This window comes from Pipra filicauda, unplaced genomic scaffold, assembly GCF_003945595.2.
Source record: "Pipra filicauda isolate LSUMZ 115617 unplaced genomic scaffold, ASM394559v2 scaffold92_size2517590_pilon, whole genome shotgun sequence".
Classification (NCBI taxonomy): domain Eukaryota; kingdom Metazoa; phylum Chordata; class Aves; order Passeriformes; family Pipridae; genus Pipra; species Pipra filicauda.
The window spans coordinates 1,257,789-1,282,283 of NW_024105120.1; the positions used below are offsets into that span (position 1 = coordinate 1,257,789).

Here is a 24,495-nt window from a genome sequence, read left to right on the forward strand (position 1 = left end):
GGCAGTAGCTGGCAGGGTGAGGGGAGGGATATTTAGAATTATAAACAAGGGAAATGTGGTCAATCAGGTCACATAGCTGAGAAACCTAAGCCATCAGCTACAACATAACAATAATATCGTGGACAGGGTAAGAGATTATGGTGGTTATGAGAGAAATCCCACTAAAAACAATGCTGCCTGTCACAGCACCCTCCCCACACTCCTGCAAGTACCTGTGTGTTTTCAGGCAGCCGGACTGGGGTGGAAGCAGATCCTGCCTTGATCTGTGTGTATTTCTATTGTCTGTACTGAGGACTTATGTTTCTGATTTTAGGTCATCTGCAAATGACAAAGCAACACTTTGAGTAATGCAAGGGAGCAGGCTGGCAAGGCTGCTATCATTCCCAAAATGAGCCCCTCAAGTTCAGAGTCTGGGAACAAGCAGCCTGAATACAAAACACCTCACTCGACTCCAGGGGAAAGTACAGGAGGGAACACCGCCCCCTCAACCAAACTTTTTAGGAAACATGTTGATAGCATACTAATGACTCCTTACAGTAATAAAGGAAGATAAATGCTTAGGTGCACAGAGGAATGGAAGGAGAAACGTATGTCTCTCTGCGTGTGCGCGCATAAAAAGAGCTAGATTTCTCATACTTGTTAAATTCCCTGACATTTAATTTTGAGCAGGAGAGTTTCCACAATGCCAAGGATCATACAGGAACAATTTGCTGCCGTATGTTACCATTGATATTTCAGCATGAATGAAAATTGCACCATTCGGTGATGAAAAGAGCAGCTACTTGTAATAGGGAGCACCATGGAAACTGAAATATCATTTACCAAGATAGGCTCTTCTTCTGAAGGAATTTAAAATGAGAAAACGGTAACTGCAAGTGCCTCAAAGCATTAGCATTTTAAAAGATATAAAAAGGTGTAAACGAAATTAAAAGGAGATGTCTTAACAATACTACACTGCCATGAAGGAGGCTGTCTGGCAGATAAATTGTTTTCTCTGCAGAACACAGGGAAATGAGGCTTTTGCTAAGGACAGCCCAGCAGACTGCCCATGGATGTGGGACAGCCCATACAGCACACTGAAATAATTCCGTAGGAGCTCCGACGTGGAAGAGAAATCCAGAAAACTCCAAATGTGAGCTGAAATATGCCTTTGCAGCCTGCAGTAACTGGGGGCACTTGAATGGAATTCAAATGGGAATATCAAACTTTTACTGTTGCATTGCTTCAGTGCTTTGAGAAAGAGAATATCAGTAAGTTGAAATCCTCTCTCACTAAGCCTTCATAATGCTTGAACTACAATCATATGCACATGAGAAGAGCTTATCCTTTTTTTTTTTTTAAGAAGTGATGAAGTGATGTCATGAAGTGAAACATGCACAACTTTCAAAATCACCGGTAAGGTTGGATTTTCCTTTTTCTATGTCCAAATTGAGAAATTTTAAATATAACCTAACATAACCTTAGGGAGTTAATCCTGAAACCTTTCTGCAAATCAAGTTCCCTTCAGTTTGGATAGCAACAGGAAATAGACAGAATTATTAGTTTATTCTAATTATCTTGGACAGTATAATCAATGAGACTCGGGATTTTAAGGCTGACTCATCTTTGCAATTGCACACTGTTCAATGTAACCTGAATGCACTACTCTTCCATGCTAAAATCTCAAAATGAAACCGATAACAAGGGTTTATACAGAACGTACCATACTACCTCTTATCCTGACCCACAGAATCAACCTATTAAAAAATATGTACTTGTGCCATCAAAAAAGCCCTACATCCTGGCACTCCATAGCACCCTGCCCAGCACCAGCCTCTGTGACATCTGAATCTGAAAGTAAACCTAGAGAATCATAGAAAGGTTTGGGTTGGAAGGGACTTTAAAGGTCATCCAGTCCTAGTTCCCTGCAAAGATCGGGACACCTTCTACCAGATCAGGTTGCTCAGAGCCCCATCCAACCTGGCCTTCAGTGTTTTCAGGGATGATGCATCTACCACCTCTCTGGGCAACATGTTCCAGTGTTTTACAACCCTCATTGTAAAACACTTCTTCCATGTATCTAATCTAAATCTACCCTCCTCCAGTTTAAAACCCCTTTTTCTATTTATTGCAACAGACCATGCTAAAAATTCTGTCCCCGTTTTTCTTATAGGTCCCCTTTAACAACACCAGCTCTGGGGAACAGCATAAATTTATGTGTTAGTTTAGCAACAGTGCTTGTAAGGTGCTTTTTCAGTAACCAAAATAAGCACAAAGCAGATGGCAGGATTTGTGCCACTGTGGGCAAAATTATGTTCTTAGAAGCAGAGAAAATATGTAATTCATTACGCTCCAGGGCCATTCTTCTAGCACAGCATCGTGACTCTGACAATGCTCAACACCATGGTGGCCTGCAGCTTGGATCTATTCATGTCTGGAATAGCCTGCAACTAAAAAAAACCCTCTGCTCATGGCCTTCACAATCACCAAGCAAGAATCTTAAAGCAATTCTGCTTACTTTTCACACTTATTGAAATATTTCATCCTTAGATACACAAGCAGATTATTCTCTAATGGGAGATTTGCCCAAGGAAGACCAATGTCTTGGTCTTCTTTACTTTTATTTGGTTTTGCTTGGCGACTGGTTTTTTCCCTGTTATAAACAAATATGAAAAAATAGAAGCACCTGTCATTCTTTTACACCACAGAATGAATCTAATTCTTCTTTTCTCTAAAATAACCCCACACAGATGTTGAACCTCTTGTCACACCAGAGTACTCCTGTTCACTCTCCATTCTCATGACATATGGAGGAGATCTCTCTATTGCTGTTGAGTCTTTTCAAGTGATACTATCAAAACTACTCTCACAAGGGATTTTCCATTCCATCATACTTTAAAAAATTAAATACTGTTATAATATAGTCCATTTTTTCACAATGAACAAAACATAATGACAAGGTGAAGATGCAAATAACTGCACTTGCTCAACAGCAAGTGTTACAAGTCAATGAGGATTGACATAATAGACCACAGCAGTGCAACTTGTGAAATGCAGATTATTCACTTCACAGCTCCTCTGGAGCCATTATACTCTTATATAAATCCTCTTAGTTTACAGTTCATGGATATAGGCTGTACTGTAATTTAAATGATTGAAAACCCTTATGGGTTGTTAGTTAACAATAGTCTTTCCTTAAATAAAATATCACTGTCACTATGTGTTTAAAATTCCAAAACACTCACAGTCAAATACCAAAGTATAAGCTACAGTGTAAGCAACTAGAACCTGCTTCCAGAACATCTGTACACCCATAAGTGCTCACATAAAACAGCCACCATGTAGGGAAGGGATGTGCAGGAGAATAAGAATCTCGGCACTCATTAGCTACCAAACATCCTCCTCTGATGGAAATTCTTCTGTCACACAGAAAAGGATGTACTCACCTACAGGAAAGATGTACAAAGCCAAATTGTCTTGTTTTGATATGACTATTACGTATCTTAAATACAAGCCAGCAATTTCACTACCTATTAAAGCTGAACAATCAAATGAGACAACCCCACTGAATGTTTCATCCAAAAAGACTGTGTCAGAGTTGAGTAAGTTATTCTGCTGGCTGAACCAAGTGGAAGATATTTGTTTCCTTGTGTATGATAATACCATTGCTATTGGCATTTTGACTGTGCTGTTCTAAAGAATAAGTATTCATGATGACATGGCATGTGTTAGCAATCATTTGTGCAGTTATAAAACTCCAATCTGATGTGCAAGAGTGCAATAAAGAGCATACTACCCTTGCAATTTTAGTTGCCCACTGCTTTATTTGTATTTTATTCTCCCATTCTGTATATTATACCACTAAAAAATGCTGTCTGTCTTTCTGTCTGTTATCTCACCACCCCTGTCAGACGGATGGTGCCAGCATCAGCCTATAGCAGTTTTAGATGGTGCTGTAATAAAAAGTTGCTGTTAATGGCAAGCAAGATACTGCTACCTGCTCTGATCTAACATCATGCTTACCTAACACAACCTTAGCACCCTGCTCTTTCTCATTTTTGAGGCTCAGCGTTAAAGGGAAAAGGAAATAAAAGGTGGAAAAATAGGCTCATGCCCTTCTGGATCCAGGAAAGGATGCACTTCAGTACAGATCAGAACATCACACAGTGATTTAAACTAGCCATCTCTGCCATATATATACCCATAGGTAGTGGGGGTTGGCTTGCTTTTACAAATAACAGGAGAAATGTCTGTGAGACCCCTTTTTCTATACACAGGCTGTAGCCAACAGTGACAGTACCCATAAGCAAAGGCTGATCTACACCCCTGCAATTCCATACGGGATTTCTTGGCTTTGACTGGGTTTTACAGTGAGATTTCGGTGCTATTTGAAACACAGATTTAAATCTCAGACCAAAACATTAAGGTGAGTGCTTTGAGTCACCTCCACAAGAGCTAATGCTGTTGGGTAAATACAGAAATCAAAGCACATGTGTCAGAGGAAACCAGGCTCCAGTTTTAAAGTGGGAAAGAAAAAACCCAGGAGAGGTTTGTCTCCACCCACACTAGAAGCTGTATAAACCACATTTGCTTGCTTTCACAAAGAGTGTAACACCCCCAGGACCCAAGGTGATAGATGTGGAGGCTGTGAGGGAGCTGCAGTGACTGTTCTGAACCACCTCACGTGGACTTGTCACCTTTACCCAGCTGTCAGCCCAAAGAATGGTCTGATGCCAGTTACCAGCGAGTACAATCAAGGCTTTCAGGCATTGCATCAGCATACAAAGAGGCAATGCACCATAGTTAAATGAAAAACTGCTTCCTGAGCCAGTAAATCTTACGCAGACAAAACGTTTGCTGTTTTGGCCTGGTACGTTTGGCCCAAAGGACTCAGCGTGGTGGCTAACATTCTAAGCACATAGATAGACATTTATCTGATCTCTACCGACACAATTTTGGGTTTGCGAACTGATCTGGTGAATTTACTCGTCTTTCTCTCTACCACTAATACACTGCTGTCTCACCTCTCCTCCAGCAATTTCAGCCAGGCCATCTCCTAATGAACCATCAAAAGAGAATGAAAATGTCAAATGGGACCTTCGCTGTGGCCAAGAGAAGAGCTGCCTAGCCCTGAGAGACCCATCATCTCTCCAGTAAAATACAGTCTGTTTTACAGCTCTGGACCTTCAGCAGTACATCAGTCTTGCAAGAGATTTTTATTCCTGCAATGAATATTCTGCTGAGCTGCTTAGGCTTCCCATAAAGAAGATACTGTCATCCTTCCGTACAGGTACTGCTACGTCCCTCAGGGCAACAGAAATAGATGTTATAACAGTCTTTCATATGTTTTAGCTGGTGAAAATGAAGGAAAATGCAGAGCAATGGAAACTTCGAAGGTTACACTGTTTTGTGTTACATTACATTACCCTGCTGGTAAAGCAGATTAGGATTTTGCCAGCAACCCCAGGGGAGACTGTGGATAAACATTTGTTTTACTTCCTTAGCGGAGCTGATTCATAGTAACCATGATTCACATAAACAAACAGAAAATGATAAAAAATAAAATAAAATTAAAAAAAAAAAACAGCAAAAGGAAAGCAAACACACCTTACACTCAACAGGTTATCACATCAGCAAACAAACTGAGCACTGAGGGCTGGAAAGGAGCAATGAGCTCCGTGGTGACGCAATGCTGTGCACCACAAACCAAACAGCCACCACAGGGACAGATGGGGCCAGCATGTGGGTTCATCACATCCTTACACCTTGGAGCCACCAAACCTCTCTGAATCTCTGAGACAGGGGTGCTCCAGGACACCCTGTGGCAGCCAGCCACAGCTCCTGCAAACGTGTGGGAGTCCTGGCACCCTGGGGAGACACCTTCAACGCTCTGGGGGAGGGAGGAGGGCAGGATGCTCCAGCTGAGTTCCCTGGACTTTGCTTCCTCAAAGGAGGTGCCACAGGCTTGAGAGAGGAAAACCTGTTTGAGGGTTAGTCTCTTAAGTGTCCACTTTCATGTAGATGTTTGCCTTCCGTGTACACTGCAAGCAATAACTTCACCCATACCGGGCCATGACGCCTCTCATTGTCACTGTTAAACTGACAAAAGCAGTCACTTATAAAAATCAAAAGACTGAAATCATAGAACCATAGAATGGTTTGGGTTGGAGAGGACCTTAAAGACCATCTAGTTCCAAACCCCCGCCATGGGCAAGGATACCTTTCCTAGATCAGGTTGTTCAATCCTCATCCTCTGCAGATGAGATTAGACCAGATCCCCTTTTTCCACTGGCCTTGGATAAAAGAAGAAATAAGGCCAAGCACCATGGCAGCCTGCATGTCCATTCGTCCAGTGAGTCTGCAGGAACCTCTCCCACCCATTCTCCTGCGGTGAGATCCTGCCCAAACAATGCATTTTTACAACTATCTAATAGTTCTAACAAACAATCTTCAAAAAGTTTCAAGTGTCTCCAGAATTCTGAAGGAATTCATTCAGTTATTTTCATTTCAAGTTGGTCCTTTTTATCTTAAACCACAGAGTCTACATAAACAGAAACAAACATTTCAAAGCAATAGCTTCTGAAGTATTACCCTAAAGTAGATGCTGCCTTAGTGGGGAGACAATCATGCAGGCAGCCTGCCCTCCCACCCTGCCTTACTGTCCTCCCTCCCAAAAGCGCACACACAGGCACAGAACCACTACTAACCCTGTGTCCTGGCATATATCACTATGGTATTACAGTCTGCCCTTGAAATTTTTCTTTTTCCTTCCATCTTCCACCTATGTTTGCTGAATATCTTTGATTTTTCAGGTAGCTGACTACCTTCCTGATTTCTGTACTAATGTCTTGGTGGTATCCTTATTACATTTATGAGACATAAAAGGAATTAGAATCAGATTCTATATCAGACATTTAAGAAAAAAAGAGCAAAGACAGCACTATTAATTTCCATAAACATATCCACAGCTAAAATCCAGCACAGTAATATTGTATCTACCCAACATCTATAACATTCATTTTTGTTCTTCCATTTTTCCATTCACTCTTCTCAAGCACCTATGCCAGGTGTGTGCTATAAGTTAATTTTGACTGTATGAAATAATAATTCAGTCCAGAAAAATCAAACAAATACATAAAAGAAACTACAGGGTTTCTTTAGTATACCCTCAAAGCTTAGTTAAGAAATCTGCATTTCCTAGTCCTGAATATTTCTGGGGCCATCAGCTTGACTTTTATGTGAGTAGGAGCATTTCATACAAGGAATATAAATGTTAGAACAGGTAATTATACAAGTGACCTTGCCTTGCTTCATTCGATAGTGAATTATTAGTCTTCTCAACTGCAATTTTATAAGACATCCTTATTGTCCTAATTAATGATCAAGGTACATCTTCAAAATCTTTACAGACACTATAGATTACATCAGTCTCTTTTCTAATTTACACATATTGACTGGCATATCAGTTTAAGCCCTGTCAAAGGTAGCTCTTCACAACAGTCAATTTCTAAACAGAACATCACTTTTTTTTTCTTAACATTAAAATAGAAAGATAATAAAGTGAAAACAGGAGATAGAAAGACTGGGAGGCAGCCGAACCAATTCAAATGCTAAATCGGTGTTTAGAAAGCAGCTTCCAATGACAAAGATACTGGTGTCTGAAAACTGCACCCAAGGGTCATCTCTTGTCTCTCTCATGGTGTAAAATTGCACCAGAGGACTCAGCACTGATATAAACACAAAAAAAAACACCCATGGGGTAGGAGAAAATTAAAAAAGGCAACTGCACAAGGAAGAAGGAAAAAGAAATAATAATATGTGATGAATGTGTGTCACATACAAATTCCTGTAGATTGTATCCACTAAGTCAGTCCCTAACTAAATGCGTAAGTAAAACATGCAGCCTCTGGAAAGCAGTAAGCACACACAGCAGCTGCCTCTGACTCTGCGAAGGTAAGGAGAAGGAATAGTGCCCAATGAAATCTGCAGCCCTTTTGTTCTCCCTGTGCAGAAGCCTTTGGTCTCTGTGATCCCTATTCCAGATGACAGGTGAATTCATGCAGTGAGCCATCTTCCTAGCCCCTCTGCTGTCTGCATCTATTGCTCTGGTGAATTCACTGAGCACTGCTCAGACACAAAGTGCCTCTGTCAAAGACGAGGTAGGGGATTCAGGTTTGCAGAGTGTCTTTCTGCATACATCTGGATCACTCCAGTCTCAAGCTGCTGTGCTTTCCAGCTGTGCTCTCTCTGTTTCCTCTCTCTTGTGACACAGAACTGCTGTTGAGCAGGACCCACTGCACTTGTGGAGCAAGGGACACCCAGGTGTGGTAGGAGGAATCTGTGTTCAACAGCCAAGAGTGACAAAAACAAGAACAGAAGGACTGAATCTGCATCCTCAGTTAATTATGAGATATTACATATGGTAGCTACAATGTTGGAACTCTTAAAAATTGCAGGGCCAAAGAAAAGTCTGCACTGCAGGAGTACAGGATAATCCACATTATTAAATCCAAAAATCCAGTTTGATATAATTGACGTTAGCAAAAAAAAAAAAAAAGGCAACAAATTACTTGGGTTTTAACTTGGGTTAGCATTTTCAATTCCATTCTGACCCCTTTCCCATTTTAACTCAAGCTGCTAACACAGTTTCTGTTCTTTGCTCCATCCGGTTGGAAATATTTTATTGATTCAATGACCTTCACCAAATCCTATCACAAACAAACTCCAATTATGGCTCACAAGTAAGTTGCACCCCTTGAATTGTCTGCATGTCTCACATGTGGCTCACTTAAATGTATCATTTCTTGGCACAAACAACAGATTGTCAAGATTAGGGCATTTATGGCACATCTTATGGTGGATGGGATGGAGAGTGATGAGAGAATAAGTTGGAGCCAGAACTCAGGAGTGTTCAAGGCCAGGTTGCATGGGGCCCTGAGCAGCCTGGTCTAGGGGAATGTGTTCCTGCTTGTGGTACGGGGTCAAAACTAGATGATCTTTTATGTCTCTTCAAACCCAAACCATTCTATGACTCTATTTTTAGTGTTCCTCCTCTCTCCACCACTACCTGCTCCAGCTCCCTAGTTTTGCAACAGATTTTGAATCCAAGCTGCCTCAAACCACCACCAAAGATTAGCTGAGATCAGGTGCAAAATTAAGTAATAATTACTTTTTCTTACTAGCAAGTTGTATTTATGAAGCATATCATGTCATTGATAACACCTTGTATTGCCTCCCACATAATGTTTTGTCAGTCTGAAGTTATACCATGGTCTTCAAGCGACACAGTTTGGGAAACCCCTGTGTACCAAACTATAGGACAATTAAAATCTCCCAAACTAGGAGTGAAAATAGACTATAAATAAAGGCAAAGCAACTCAGAACATTCATGTCCCATTCATAAGAGAATTTCCAACTTCCATCAAGAACCAAAAAAAAAAAAAAAAGAAATTTATGAAGGGGAAAAAATTAGTTCCCATGCTGAGATTTCAGAAATCTGAACCCATCAAAAAACATGCATCCAAGACTGAAATATTTAGTTTCAGAAATTAATTATTAGCCATTTCTAAAAAAAAGGTAATGAATGAGCTGAAGATGTGAGACATGCAAACAGCAAGGAGTTAATAAAGTCAGTGAGAGAGCAAAAGTAAAATTTGTTTTATCAAGAACAGTTTCATGCTGGTGAGTCAGCTCCCCTGAGCTAGTAATTGTCTTTGTCCCTCTCAAACACACACAAATACTACAGAATTATATTCTTAATTAAATGCTTTTCATCCATTTTACAAATAGCAAACCCCATGCTTGGTTTTGCATAAGTACATTTGAGCAAGTAAATTACTTTGTTTTCTTTATTTGGCAGATTCACCTCCCCCTTAAAGTATTTTATAGATTTGAAAACATGATTTTATCCCTTACACAGGGCACAAACAAACCATAGAAAGTGATGTTGAATTCACCAGTGTTTGGACACCTCATCTGAGATACTTCACAGATAACTGAGGAAATTTAGGCAGATTGTTATGCTGTTAAGATACAGTAAAATTTAGAAGGAATAAGACTTCTTAAAGCAACATAAAAATAGCTGGGAGGAAGCTAATTAGAATATCATCATTTTATGATGAAGAATAAGTATTCAAATACAAAAATAACCCAAGACACAAATAATATATGGAGGGAAAACTCACTCAATTCACTTGACTCTCACTTAACTGACCTGGCTTTCCCTTTAAGGTAATCTGATGAATTCACATGAGCAAATGGGCTTTGAAAAATACTGGAAAGATTAGCATTTGTTTCATTTGATTATCTTCAGATAAAATATCAAAATGTAATCCTGTAACTTCTGCACTGAATATTTGGCACTGTAGGCTGACATGAAGAAAATGAATTGGAGTCAAATGTATCTTTTATGAATAAGTGCAGTATAATAAGGCAAGAAAGATTTCAAACTCAAGGCAGATAAACCTTTCTAGTGCCTAAGATTACTGATATCAATATTAATATTCCTCTTCAGAGTAAATCTTGTCATTAAATTATAAAATAACAAAAAAAAAAAAAAAGAAAGAAGCAAAGAGGCAGAAATGGCAAAGGTTTGCATTCTCTCAATTAACACTGAAAATATTTTTTACTGTTTTTTGATTACTGGGAATCTGACCCCAAATGAGGGGGTAGATTGGCAGTGAGTGACAGTGCAATTCATGTTTCTGATGGATTTTGGAAGGGGGCTGCAGTCTAATGCGAAGTGCCAAAAATCAGATGGCTACAAGAAAAAAGGAAGCTGGAAGAGTTGTAGCATCATAGTCACCATTCCCCTCCCATCCATCTGCATGTCTATAATGCTTAGATATCCTGAAAGAAACACTTCTAATACCACATTTCTCTCACTCAGTCCTCATAGATGCAAAGTGGACTTTAAACTATAATTAGAACAAATGGGTGGTACACATCAGATTAATTAGAAATGACATTCACATTATTTAAAACCAATATAAAAGCAGATTACATAAAACATTTTGATATCCTGATTTTACAAAATGTCTGATGACATCAAGACTTGGTGACTTGCTATACATTTACTGTTTCTCAGTTCCTTAGAAAAGAAGGAATAAATGAAGTGAAAAGAACACTGGAAAAATCTAATAGACAAACTGACTAATCTCAGACCCCAAGGTCATAGCAAAGCAATTAATTTCTTGGCTTTTCAACAGCCCAAGACATGATTTATCAATCTGAGACCAGACTTATAAACACTATACATCTCAATAATATGTTCTTTGCGCTGTGTAAATTTTTAAACAATGATAGATCGCCTGGGCTGGACCCAAGTTATTTTACAAACAGAAATAGAATATTTGCAAATGAAATGGTTCAATAACAGGGGAGAAAAAATGGAAAAAAATAGAGTAAAAATAAAGGATTATGCCAAATAGCAGCTATACTTAACTGCAACTGCAAAGTAATCTGTGTAGTAAAATGTTTTCAGAATCCACATCCTTTGAAAGTTCATCATTTTGTACCACTGACACTGAAGACCACTAAATGAAAAATATTTCCGAAGTTCAACAACACTAACAGAAACTTACACTGCCAAAGAAATAATGTGATTGAGCTAAACAAGGGCTGTAAATTAATACCTCTCTCTAGTTGCTCACTCAATCACAGACTGCTTGAAATCATTAAGGAATTTGAGTCTTAGTTTCCTTCCCCTTAAAGTGAAATAATTTTTTATCTCTCTTCCAACAAGAGCCTAATCTTCATACCTTGAAGTGTTCAGGCTGATCATCTGCTCATAGTGAGAATGCAGCACTATTTCTTTAAAGATTCTCTTTGGATTCTCTTTGGCCAGCATCTGACACAATCTGGCCCTGGCTCTGACAAGGCTCTGAAGATGTTGCTGTAATATGAAAACACTCTTCTGCTATTTTCTCATCTGGAGACAGTCAAAATTCTTCACTAACTAGAGCACTGATCCTGGTCTCTGCTCAGCCTGGGAAGGGAGGAGGGAAGTGCTGTTTGGGCATGAGCTGCTTTTAGGGTCTTGATTGAAAAAACTTGGGTCTGTTTCTTGAGAGAACATAGTGGGTGCTCAAGAATACAGATGAGCTCAAAGACTATGTATAAGAAATGAGTTTGAAAGTTCAACACGCTTGATTTCCTGTCCTCTAAATTTACTGCTCCAGACAACACGGCTCCTGTCAATTTTCAGGTGACAAATTCTCTCTCAGAGACCCAGCTGTTCCTTCATTCACTTATTATTTAGACAATACAGTAAGATCTCAGTTTGTATAGGGCTGATCCTTATGATGCTAGAAAATCAAAAAGATCAAAGGTGCACGTGATATGGCTGCACAAGTTTCTTTAGGTGAAGTGCTGCTCCAAGGATTATTTAGTTATTTCATTTCAAACAACAACTCCTATTGAGCCAGCACGCATATGCAAAGCATAGTTTTCAAAAAAAGCAAAAGAAATTTCTTGTTACCCATCAGTGTTGTTCCACATATTCTTGATAATAAAATTATTAGAGGTTCTTTTAAAAAATTGAACATTAAAGCAGTGAACACTGCAACCACAGCTCCCTGTAAAATAAACATTAACTTCATGTTGCTTCAGGTCCTACTAATGCTGCAGGAGGGGAGCACTTGAACAAAGAGGAATAAAGAAACGAGTTCAGGCTTAAAAATGAGACATCAAAAGGGGGTTTAGCAGGAGACGGAAACAGCTATTTTTACATCTTATGATAATGGGGTTATAATAATGTCTTTATACAAAAGAAGGAACTGTGGCATTTCCAAAGTGAGAATTCAACACTACTTCCAAAACTCTGTTCAGAAAGTTATGGCATTCACTTTCAGATTTTTTTTTTAAAAGACTTTCTATTCTCCCTTCTATAATTTAAAGGGTGCTTCCTCCCTGCTTGGCTCATTTCCAGCATCTCCATGCCAGCTCTCTCTATCTAGGGTTTTATATCGCCATCCCAGTGCCTCAGGCCCATGGTATTCATCCTACTTATAGACCCAAGCCTGCAATTTATTGCACCCGGGACAGGCTGCTGCACCTCCACAGACTCCCACAGCCTCCTACAAACAGCCACTCTGTTGGAGCATAAAGGGGGCTGTCAGCTGGGCAAGGGCACAAGCATTCCCCCTTCCCTGCCCCTCTTCTGCATTCCCAATGTACGCCAGCAGGTTTTCCTGGTGCAGTACACCACAGGAAGAAATGCAATTCCTAGCTGGAAAACTTTAATGTCTAAAAGTAGATTATTTCAGGATATATTCTAGGGCCCAGTTCCACAGAATCATAGAATGATTTGGGTTGGAAGGGATCTTAAAGACCATCTAGCTCCAATATCCCTGCCACGGGCAGGGATACCTTCCACTAGACCAGGTTGTGCAAAGCCCTAACCCCACTCTCTGCTAGAGCATTCCTGCCTTCCTTCTGCTGTAAACTGTGCTGTCCTCCCCACAACTCTGCTACATTCCCTGCAGGTTTGAAGCAGGCTGGTTGACACGGGGATGGAGCTGATCATTCATCTCAGTTACTTCCAAAGCTGCCGCACACCTGGAAATACAGAGCTGTGACTGATCCTCAGTCAAATATTTACTTTGGCAGGTGCAGGGCAGAAGACGTCACCATGCTCACCTCTGTTGCTGTAAGTAATTTGCATCCCTAACCATTGACAAACACTGCAAATTGCACACCTGGAGCTGTTACAGGCTCTAAGTGGTTCAAGCCTGTACTTCCCTCTTCCCTTTTAAAAACAGCTACACCGTACCTCCACAGCAGCACTATACAACAGAATCATAGAAAGGTTTGGGTTGGAAGGGACCTTGAAGTAGTATTTCCAAGCCCCCTGCCATGTGTAGGGACACCTTCCATTAGACCAGGTTGCTTAGTGCAACCTTTAACACAGTAAGAATGAAAGGAAAGACAGCATTTTAGGTTAAAGAGATAAATTAAAAGAAAGCACCTGAGTCCTAATAAATGCCTACGACAGCAGAGTGATTAGTAGCTCACCTCACATTTGTACTGAGTTTGGTGGGAGCTGAGACAGTTGCCACTGGGATTAATCCACACTATTCCCTTGCCCTATAGCTTTGGGAACAGCGGTGGAGGAGGCCCCGGCTCAGCAGGACATCTTTCCAACAGAGCCATTCATAGGTGGCAACCAGATAAAAAAACTGTTCCAACTGTCATTTAATCGCTTGTTTCAGATTAAGGGAGTCCAGAATCCCCATTTACAGGTGGTGCAGAGGTCTCTGCCAGCACAGCCTGTAGCAATCCATTTGCCCTGCTATATCACCTGCCACTTACTTAGCAATGTTTAAAATCTTGATCTTTTCTATTCTATATTGTACATTTGTATGGAGATTGTAAATACTGGGCATCTTCCTTATCCTCTCCAAGTGCAACCCCAAGAAGAAGAATGATAAAGGGAAGCTTTAACAGCTTTGTGATAACACTGTACAGGTAGCATTGAGCTGGGCTTTTTTTCCAGAGCCATCCTGGAATACACCAAACCAGCCAGGTTATGTGGTTTGTCCTCCAGTACTACATCCTCACTAGCAGCCCAAATAACTTCAAGAGTAACGGAGTAACCTGGAAGCTCTCCTGAGACAGAGGCAGAAAAGACACAGAGTCGTCTTCCCTCACATCCCAGTTGCAACGAAAAAAACAACTTAAAATTGAACCCACACGACTTTTCTTAGCTGTGATACATTATGCTTCAAGGGGTGCTTAGTTTAAAAAAAAGTGTTTTGTCAGAACTGAAGACTAACAAGGAAAAACCCATTTGCACCCATAGGTATCTGTGCTAATGATTAGTCATAAATACTAGTGCTGTATTTTCTACCTGCATTTGTCTGGTTTCAGCTTCCAGTCATACAGTCCTCAGTCTACATATCCTGATCATATTAAAGATCCTGCTAACACCCAAGACACCTCAAAGACACTGAAACAGTGGAAATCTGCCAGTTTTCATGCCATCCTCATGTTTTATCATCAATTTCCTTGCAATGAAACAGCACCAGGTTTGGTTCAGACTTTGAAGAAACCAACGAAAAACCTTCTGCGTGCTCCCAGTCAATGCTGTTTGGGGTTTTCTTTCTCTACTCGTCTCGGGTTCATATTACCTGAGTGTACAGTGCTGGGGGTCCTTTTAAACAATAAGTTATTAGCTGTCTTATTTTAAAAACCTAAGAAAATTATATTTAGCCATAAATTTTTGGCCAAGTAAATTGTTAATTTCCTCAAAGAAAACAAATTTATTTGACAAGGTATATTTTCTGTAATTTTTAGAAAAGGTTAATAGATTTTTTTATTACTGTCCCCATGTACCAAAACATACCTACCAAAATAGACAGGACAAATCAAATTCTCCCTAACAGGACAACTTTTCTTTCCATATTTTACAGACAGGTGCTGTGAGATTATTCATCTCTGGTTTGAAACAGACTCCAACTCATATCCCCTGTTCGGTTTAATTGGATCGGATGCTGTGCTATGTGTATTCAAGATCCCGCATCTCTGAGACATCTAAAACAAGTAGAACTAAGTATTTGATTAATATTTAAACACAGCAAAACTGACAAATATTGCAGCAGATAAGTTTCTTGGGCAAGATTTCCCTGACAGGATACCAGTAACTTCCACTGAAAGGAGCCACTGATAGTTACTTGTATCCTGAGGGGGAGAACGGGAGCCCTGGAGATCTACTTAGTTTGCTGCTTTCTGTGCACATAAAAGCAGAATACATAACAAGGTCACAACAGACCAAAACCAGTAAATCTTCAAGCAGGTGCAATTCAAATAGATACCAGATCTGCTGGAAAGCAAGAAGCTTGACCAGCATGCAGAATTTCTAAAGATCACTACTTTTATAACATTTTAAATTTTATGACTGTTTTTCAAAAGTCAAGGTACATACTTTTCAGGGTTTTCCACTTCTTCAGTAACAAAATTGAGGTAAAACCTAGAAAAGAATTATAAAACATATTATAAGGACTTGGTAGATTTTTATTCTATATTTCTTTCACAAAGAATCAGGAAGATGCTTTTAGTTAAGCACAGCTATTAATCACAGTAGACTTTGCAGACCCATATTTGGATTACAGAGAGTGTGAGATTTAACCTTCCTTCATCCTCACACTCAGGAAGGGAATTTTCAGAAAAGACAGCAAAGCACAAAAAAAAAGACAAAAGCTATATAAAGTTAGTGTGGAACTAAATTATTTTCTTTCCCTTGACATTCTAGGCAGATCATGGTTTACCCTAATTCCATACACACACAGAGACACCCACACACATGCACCCTCAAGCCTCATATTCCACTTGTGGTTGTAGCCTTTACTATTTCAAGTTATATTGGCGAAAAGTCTCATCAGAGTATTCAGCAAGGACTTCTTAACAATAAAAATAAACAAAACCCTGGAAGAAACCCTTCTGAAACAAGAACCTTGACACTAGTCTGCTGTATAGAATCACAAACCCAGGCTGCTAACCCTGCATGCTCTTGCACAACCTCCAGCACAGGTTGCACTCTAGTCGTATTCCAGCAGCACTCAAGAGACAGCTCTGCATGGGAATTCATAGGAACTACTCACCGGGCACAGCCCTGCATACAAAGCAAACATAAGCCTCAAGGTCACTGAACCCTCTGTTCTGCATTTATTAGCACTAGGTCTGTGCATCGCTGGATCACAGTTGCGCCTGGCTTGGAGACAGGCACAAAGTCAGATCCTGGCTAATTAAACAGGGCAGTCAATACAGTGCTTATGCTGGCTTTGTGCTCTTGTACAGAAAGACAAATGATACCTGAGCCAACAGTGCTACAGTGAATAAACAAACAGTAACTGATCTGGCAGAAAGCTTTGCTCCATCACAAGTCTCGGAGCAGATCTGGGTTAGCAGAATGAGTTAGCACTGGTTCACGGTTTTTAAAAAAAGGGGTTTTGTGACTGAGCATGAAATTCTGTAAAACCAGAGTTGCCACCTTATACAACAACCTCAGTACTTGTTTTTAAACTTTCTAGTGCACAAAGCACAAAAGAAGAGGTTGGGATACTTCAAAAGAGAGATGGCTTCTGACAAGTAAGATGTTCAGCTACTTCTTTCTGGTCTCTGTCCTGCTTCTAGACAGAAGTGGTTTTGATCAGGAACTGTAGTGAAAGGACAAGGAGTAATGGGTTCAAACTGAAAGAGGGGAAATTTAGAATAGAAACACGGAAGAAAATCTTCACAGTGAAGGTGGTGAGGCACTGGAACAGGTTGCCCAGAGAAGTTGTGGATACCCCATCCTTGGGGTTCAAGGCCAGACTGGATGGGGCTTTGAGCAACCTGGTCTAGTGGGAAGGGTCCCTGCCCATGGCAGGGGGGGGACTAGATGATCTTTAAGGTCCCTTCCAACCCAAACCATTCTGTGATTTTACGATTCTGTGACAGCCCAGCATCAGTCCTTTTACTGATGAAAAGAAGTGTTGCCTTGCATTCCTTTCTTCACTTGTCCTTTTTCACCCAGCATTTTATATACCCAACAGTCTACGCTTGTTCTTGGCAGGATGAATCCACAAATAGAAGAGATACTGCCTTTGTTTTCTTCTTCAAAGCTGTATCATTAAAAGCTAATAGTCTTGTAAGCTATGCATAAAATTCTGCCTGCATCCTGGGACATGCCACCAACACTTGCAACACTCCTTCACATTCAGCTTATCGTATTGATTTAGCCCCATGAAACTGATAGTGCAAGGGTATTGACACTCCACTTAATGGTCTGCTCCTCTGTGCTCCAAGGCAATCAATTTGAGCTGGTGACAAAGACAAATAGGCAGCTGGGAAGAACCACTAGCCAAATTAGGTCTTTTTCCTGGTAATTTCTTTTATAAGTGGCAAATAAGGACCTTGAAATGAAAGTCAGAAGGTATAAAGTAAAAAAAGAAAGATTATTTTTATTGCAGAGGTTTGGACCGTTATGTGGAAAATGGAAAGAAATGGGAAAGAAACATCAAAAATACTATTATTCTGTTGCAACATTCTACAGCTATCAAACTCTGAATAATATTAAAGAGCTTTTAAAATTGCTTTCATATAAAAAGCATACACTTAGGTTGATATTTTAAATGTGAGAAACCATCACACGTACAGATATGAGAGGACAGAGGCGGTTATAGGGGAGAGAGGGAAGAAAGTAGAGATTGTCCGCATAATAAGTTCCATTTCTTTGAGGCTTCAAAATGACAGGCTCTTTTCTTACATATCTATGCCAGATAAAGGCTTTGGACTCTCTTGGGTTTCCTCCCCTGCTGCCATTTAATATATAAAGTTCTGATCATACTTCAGTGTGCATGTTTATAATCCTCCTGCAACCAGGGAGTTACAGAGGGGCAAAGAACTCCAATGCTCGGCCCATTGTCCCTCTGAATTAAATAAATAAACCCCTTATCTCTCAGCCCTCTCCTTTTGTGTTGAGGTAAAGAACTTGGCTGCCTGTGAGGCTATGGAAAGCAAAGGGAAGACCTGCAGACAAAGCTATCTCAAAATAAGCCCACTCTGTGCATTGTAGTCTCCTTTTTTCCCCCCACACTGCTGCTGTAAAAGCCCTCTGGCACTGCACAATGTGGAGCCCTCACAGGCATGAATAAATTGTAAAGGTAGATTCGAAGAGCAGCAGCACCTTTCAAACCAGCTGCTGTGTACTTTGCTGGGGAAAGAGAGAAATAACTTGAAAGTTCTGAACAGGATACCTGAAGGCGGATTCTCATGCCTTTGCTCACAGTCAATCACACTTGACTTCTGTGGAAGCCAGTTGCACTTTTTGTCGAGTGAGGTCCAATTCTCTCAGAGCAAGAAGCATAAGAATCTATTTTTTTACCCTGTTTTTTGGTCCACACTGATCTTATCATAGTTTGCTTCTTATTCCTCAAATACTGCTTTTACAAAGCAAAGCTAAGGGCCACACAACTTTGTAACAGAATCATAGATTTGTTTTTCATGTAATTACTGACTTGTTCAACAAAAACTAAATCTTCATTATCCCTTTTATCCTTTTATCTAAATACTTAATGAAAATTTAATTTTGTGGTCTGATTTTTTCGTGTTCAGTACGTGTTTATCTGAAGGAGAAGAAAAATCTTTCTTTTATAGAGCTGCTTGCACAATAATCACTGAGCATCTGGAACAATGGTAAGAACTACCCTTAAAAAGGTGTAGAATGTGCTACTCGCTTCATATAAATAAATGTCTTTCTTAGAGCACACTAGTATTGGTTTTCAAGACAAACACTTATAAGTTTCATCCACTTACCAGCCTGAATAGGCATACATTCCTGAATAAAAAGCAAGTGGTAGTCCCAAAACACTGGCATCATTCCCCGCAAAGGCATTTTTAAAGTGCTGTGTTTCTCCTACAACATCAACAAAAAGAATATTGAAAAATAAGCTCTTTGGTCACCTACTACTTTAAACAAATAAATATATCACACCATGGAACATTTAATCACCCTACAGTTCACCGACATCAAGTTCTGCCCTTGACCTTAACTTCTGACCCAACCCTTGCCGTCATAATCTGACAGCAACTGTAAAAGGCTTGTGCTATCCGTAGCCATGCAATAGCAGAATTTGACCTATTAGTTTGTTTCAGAGCATTCTGAGCTTGATGACATTCACTACTCTGGCATTTCCAGCAATGACTTACATCAACATGAAAGAGCAGAACAAGCTCTGTAGTTTTTGATGTGGAAAATTTCACTTGTTCAACATTTTAATCAGAAGTAACTTTGCTGACATTTCATTCAGAAGCAACATTTATAAGATAAATAAACCCAAAATATTAAACATTTCTACTACTGAAAAATGAAGTTAGTTACTCCCTACCACATGATAGTTAATACTGTATTAATATTTCATCAAGTAAGAATTACCTGTATATGTCATATATATACATATATACAAATGCAAAAATGTAAGACTCATGTTATGCTCTTATTCATTTGCAAGTTGTTTTATGGTTTGTAAGACGCCCCTACAATATCCCAAATTTTCTGCGTAGCAATGATCCTCCACAGAGATGGAGCAGGAAGAAGCCGAATTCATTCAGACTAGCAATGGGTCAGATCCTCTACCCTTTGCTCTGTTTTTTCTGAGCTCTCAGTCAAAATTTCCCACTGAAACAGAGGCTTTTTGGTTAAGGGAAAAGCTGCGGCCACAAAAAGGTCCCAGTGGAGAATCAGGGACACTATCTGTGCTACTTCAGGGCATCCAACCCCAACCAAACCTGGGCCTGACCTGTTCCAAAGGAAAAGTGGAGTGGATGGGAACGGAGAGAAATTCTGCCCATTTCATGTGTAATGTGCAATAGGAAATGGTGTTGCAACTGCCAGAGCGTAAGTGGAAAACAAAAACAGTGAACCAGCAGAATGCTACACAGGAAAACCTTTATTTCAGAGTCTTTATTAACCACAGCTGTCTGTCCCTGAGTAATGGAGCTCACTGCACAGACCAACGCTGTGCTGTTCACTCAGATGGGTTTGTGAGTCATCAGAGAAGAGCATCCCCAGGGACAGAGCCAACAACTGTGACAGTTTTTGTTAGATAAAATCTGCCACCAATTCATTAAAGAGTGCTCCCTATTCTGCCCCTCTGTACTGAGTGGCTGCTTGTGCTCTGTGTAGTTGTTGTAAGGAGAGTGAGCTGGGGCTTGTCACCATGTCACACCAACTGTGGAGAGAGCTGTAATGCAAAAGTCTCTGCAGGTAGCTGAGCATCTGTCAGCGAAAAGAGTGCCTTTATAAGGGTATGTAGTGACAGGAAAAGGGGGAATGGCTTTAAACTGTAAAAGGGCAGGTTTAAAACAGATATTAGGAAGAAATTCTTCTCTGTGAGGGTCATGAGGCACTGGACCAGCTTGTCCAGAGAAGCAGTGCATGTCCTGGAAGTGTTCAAGGCCAGGCTGGATGGGGCTTTGAGAAACCTGGTCTAGCAGAAGGTATCTCCACCGATGGAAGGGGGTTGGAACTAGGTGGTCTTTAAGGTCCCTTCCAACCCAAATCATTCTATGACTGCGTGATTCTGTGAAATCAGAGACCTTCTCCCACCATATACCCTGTACCATGACTAGGGACCAGCACAATTAAAGGAGACATTCTGCTTGGACTAGGCACGTATGTCCATCTGTCATTAAAAACCATCCTGCCCCTTTCACAAAGTTCATGCCAAAGGCAAATTACAGAGAAGAACAGTCCATTTGCTCAATTGAGAGTGAGTCTGATTGAAATGAACTCATTGGCATGCTGAAGGAAGCACCAGTTCACCCCAGTGTAGTTCCACTTCTAATCAATTACATGACAGAGCAGAGCCTCAGTTAAGCAAGCACAGACTAATTAAGAGACTTTGCTGCTACAAGCATTATTTGGCGGAGGCAGGTGGGGAAAGACTGGGGAGGGTAAAGATAAAAGCTCTTTAAAAGCATTTACTTTTCATTTCATACCTTTAATTAGCTGGATAACTCCAGGGACTATAATTATCAGAATTGCTACAAGCTTGCAAAAGGTAAGGAACATCTGAATGCGGGCACTCCAGCTGACACTTGTGCTATTCAGGACCATCACCAGTGCTGTGAGGGGAAAACGAAAAGTCAGAAAGAAATAATTGTCACAAAACTCTTTGCCAGCAGAGAGGTCACATACCCAATAGATCCTGATGCATTAAAGGAAATACACCCCAATAACCTTCTCCTGTCATCCTCCTACTTCTCCCATTCCACTACAACGTGCCGCATGAAAGGCTTGAGCTGAGCCCCTCCACCTGACCCACTGCATGGCCCGTCTCTCTGTCCCTTCTCTGCCTGGCTCCCTTCACACCAAATTACAGCTTCATTGACCCAGAACTGTCAACTTCTGGTAGACAATGGGCTGGCAGGACCCTGCCTTGGATGAAAGAAATTAATTGCCCAACGCCTGTCACTCCAGATTTCTTTGTCCATGCTGGTTGGAGATTTGCATTTTTCACAAAACAGTAATAATTAATAATAATATTAAATTTTCTCAGCCTTCTTTAGACCTGGCATAAATTTGTCACTTGCTACCTTATTTACCTCTGCTCTTCTTTTCCACACTTTCTCCTCCCTTTTTGCTGTACCACCAGAGATGCAGGAGGGCCAGAGTGCAAATGATGTGCCCATCATTCTCGGGAATTGATGAAGAAATAGAGACATTTTCCTTCTTGAAAACAAAGCCCAGGTTTGCACCTCACCAGCATGTGGAGAGATAAGTGAGAAGGGTTTTTACATCCTGCCTGCTCAGCTTGTGTCTCCTTCTGGGTCAGGAACAGCATCTTCTTGCATTTACTACAGCACTGACTGACAGGAAGATGGTAGGTCTTATCATTTGAGGGTCAGTTATTCTAGTTTATTTAAACAATTACCCTGACAAAACATAGTTAATAAATTTTACCTAAAGAATGTAAAATGGGAGTCATTTCACTAGATAAAAAGCCCCTTTCCCCCTCTGCTTCAGGGAAAGGGAAACGTAGTCAAGCCTGTTCACTCATCATCTCTTTCTTGTCGTCGTATGGAGCTAATGAAGTAGCTCCTCATCTCAATCCTCCCCTACTTCAAGCTCTCTCAAGAGCACAAGTTTGTCTGTATCATCAGCCACATCACACATCTCAGGATGCATAAAAGCACAAGCTGCTACTTTGTATGAGCTGTCATTGTAGATCTGGCACAGTACAGGCTTTCTGGAAGCAAACCCCACTGATTTATCCCAAGTCTTTTATACATTTTCTGTTCACTGGCAAAGCTAAAACTATATAATAAAAAAATCTTCTCAGTTTAAACTTAAAGTAGTTTTGGTCCAATGGAAAAGGGAGAAAATTCCAAGTAATCCAGATACTAATGTATTTTTTGGATATTTTTCATAAAATAAAACTTCCAGGAAAGAAACAAAAAGGCTTTTTCTGGAAGTTTTATTTCAGAAAGAGAGAGTCCCACTCTCAAAAGCAAGCCAACATAAACTCACAACATCATTTAGCATGATATTTTCCACAAAATAAAGATCTTTAAGATCAAAATCTTTAATCAGTTCTGTATCTCACCAGATACAGATTTCTTGGCCAGAAGGTGAAGTCCAGGCATGGACCAGACACAAGGAAATGTCAAGGAGGAGTTTTTTGTGTAAGAGTATCTGCAATTTGATATCCAGCTTACTTGGAGTTCTGACAGCAGCAATCAGTCTGTTACCTTACACAGGTCAGAGCAGGTAACATGAGCATCCAGCCCTCAGAGAGACCTCCTTCAGGCTTTCTAACACATTGGTTTCACCTTCCTGATACACATATGAGAATGCCACAGGATGGTGAACCAGTAGGAACAGTAATCTCAACTCATAGGGAAACTCATAACCTTTTTTGCTGGCCAGCCACACACAGATCACAAACATCAACTCTGTGTAAGAGCTACACTGGCTTGAAAGAAAAAGAAGCCTGTGAGCAGTTTGTGTTAAAATCTCTTCCATCCCCAACTATGAGTTCAAGTCAGTTAAACATTTCATCTGAGGCTTTCTAATCAGATGGTGAAAGCAAAAGGGACACTGTAAGGACCTTCATTAACCGGGAAACGGAAAGGATGCTACACCTGCAGTCGGCCTTGGGCACATGCTGTTAGTTTTTACAGAATCATAGAATGGTTTGGGTTGGAAGGGATCATAAAGATCATGTAGTTCCAAGCCATATGCCATGAGCAAGGACACCTTTCACTAGATCAGGTTGCTCAGAGCTCCATCCAACCTGGCCCTGAACACTTCCAGGGATGGGTCAGCCACAACTCTTGGCAACATGCACCAGTATTTATGACTACCCTCATCATAAAAATTTCTTCCTAATATCTAATCTAAACCTGCCCTTTTTCAGTTTGAAAACCATCTCCCTTTGTCCTATCACTAAAACTCCCTTGATGCAAATGTCCTTAGATGGTCCTCCACAGGACTAAGTCCCTTGCAGAGCTAGAGGACTGTACTAGTATCAGTTCAGGTTGCAGGGCTGACACTTAAGTGCGTAGAATATTTGAGACCAGTTTTATATTTTTTGGAATTTCATCTTATTGTACCTATTATGGTATAAGAATTTACAGTCTTCTACATAAATATATAGAGAAATATAATACATAAATATATTAATTTTATTATACACTATGATTAATAATTTTAGTATTCTATAATATAATATTTAGTCTTAAGGTTGTATGTGCATAACAGCTGTCTAGAATTGTGAGGCTTATGCTGCTATCATGTACCAGCACCAGACTAGTTGTGTTAGCAATTGAGTAGTGAAAGGCAACAGGGAAGCAGAGTCACAAAGAAAGCTGCTAAAAAGCAGGAAAAGAATATGACAACTGTGCTAGGATCCATACATAGTCCTGTTATATCTTGGGACTATGGCCATCATTCAACACCCCTCATTTATGAATAAAGCCTGATGGAGATATTTAAAGAAACTGATTGCAGACACTTGGATACAGGATCACAGCAAT

At 40.3% G+C, this 24,495-nt stretch overlaps 1 protein-coding gene across 2 annotated transcripts in view; it reads right to left on the reverse strand.

Annotated features, from left to right (window-relative positions):
• Window positions 1-24,495, reverse strand: part of SLC7A11 (solute carrier family 7 member 11) — a 70,713-nt gene that overhangs the window by 21,439 nt on the left and 24,779 nt on the right. For both annotated transcript variants that reach the window (XM_039391270.1, XM_027729643.2), the window contains 3 exons: window positions 21,457-21,582; window positions 19,273-19,372; window positions 15,902-15,946 (listed from right to left, as the gene is read on the reverse strand). In XM_039391270.1, coding sequence (XP_039247204.1) covers window positions 15,902-15,946; window positions 19,273-19,372; window positions 21,457-21,582 — 271 coding nt within the window. The remainder of the gene's footprint in view (window positions 1-15,901; window positions 15,947-19,272; window positions 19,373-21,456; window positions 21,583-24,495) is intronic.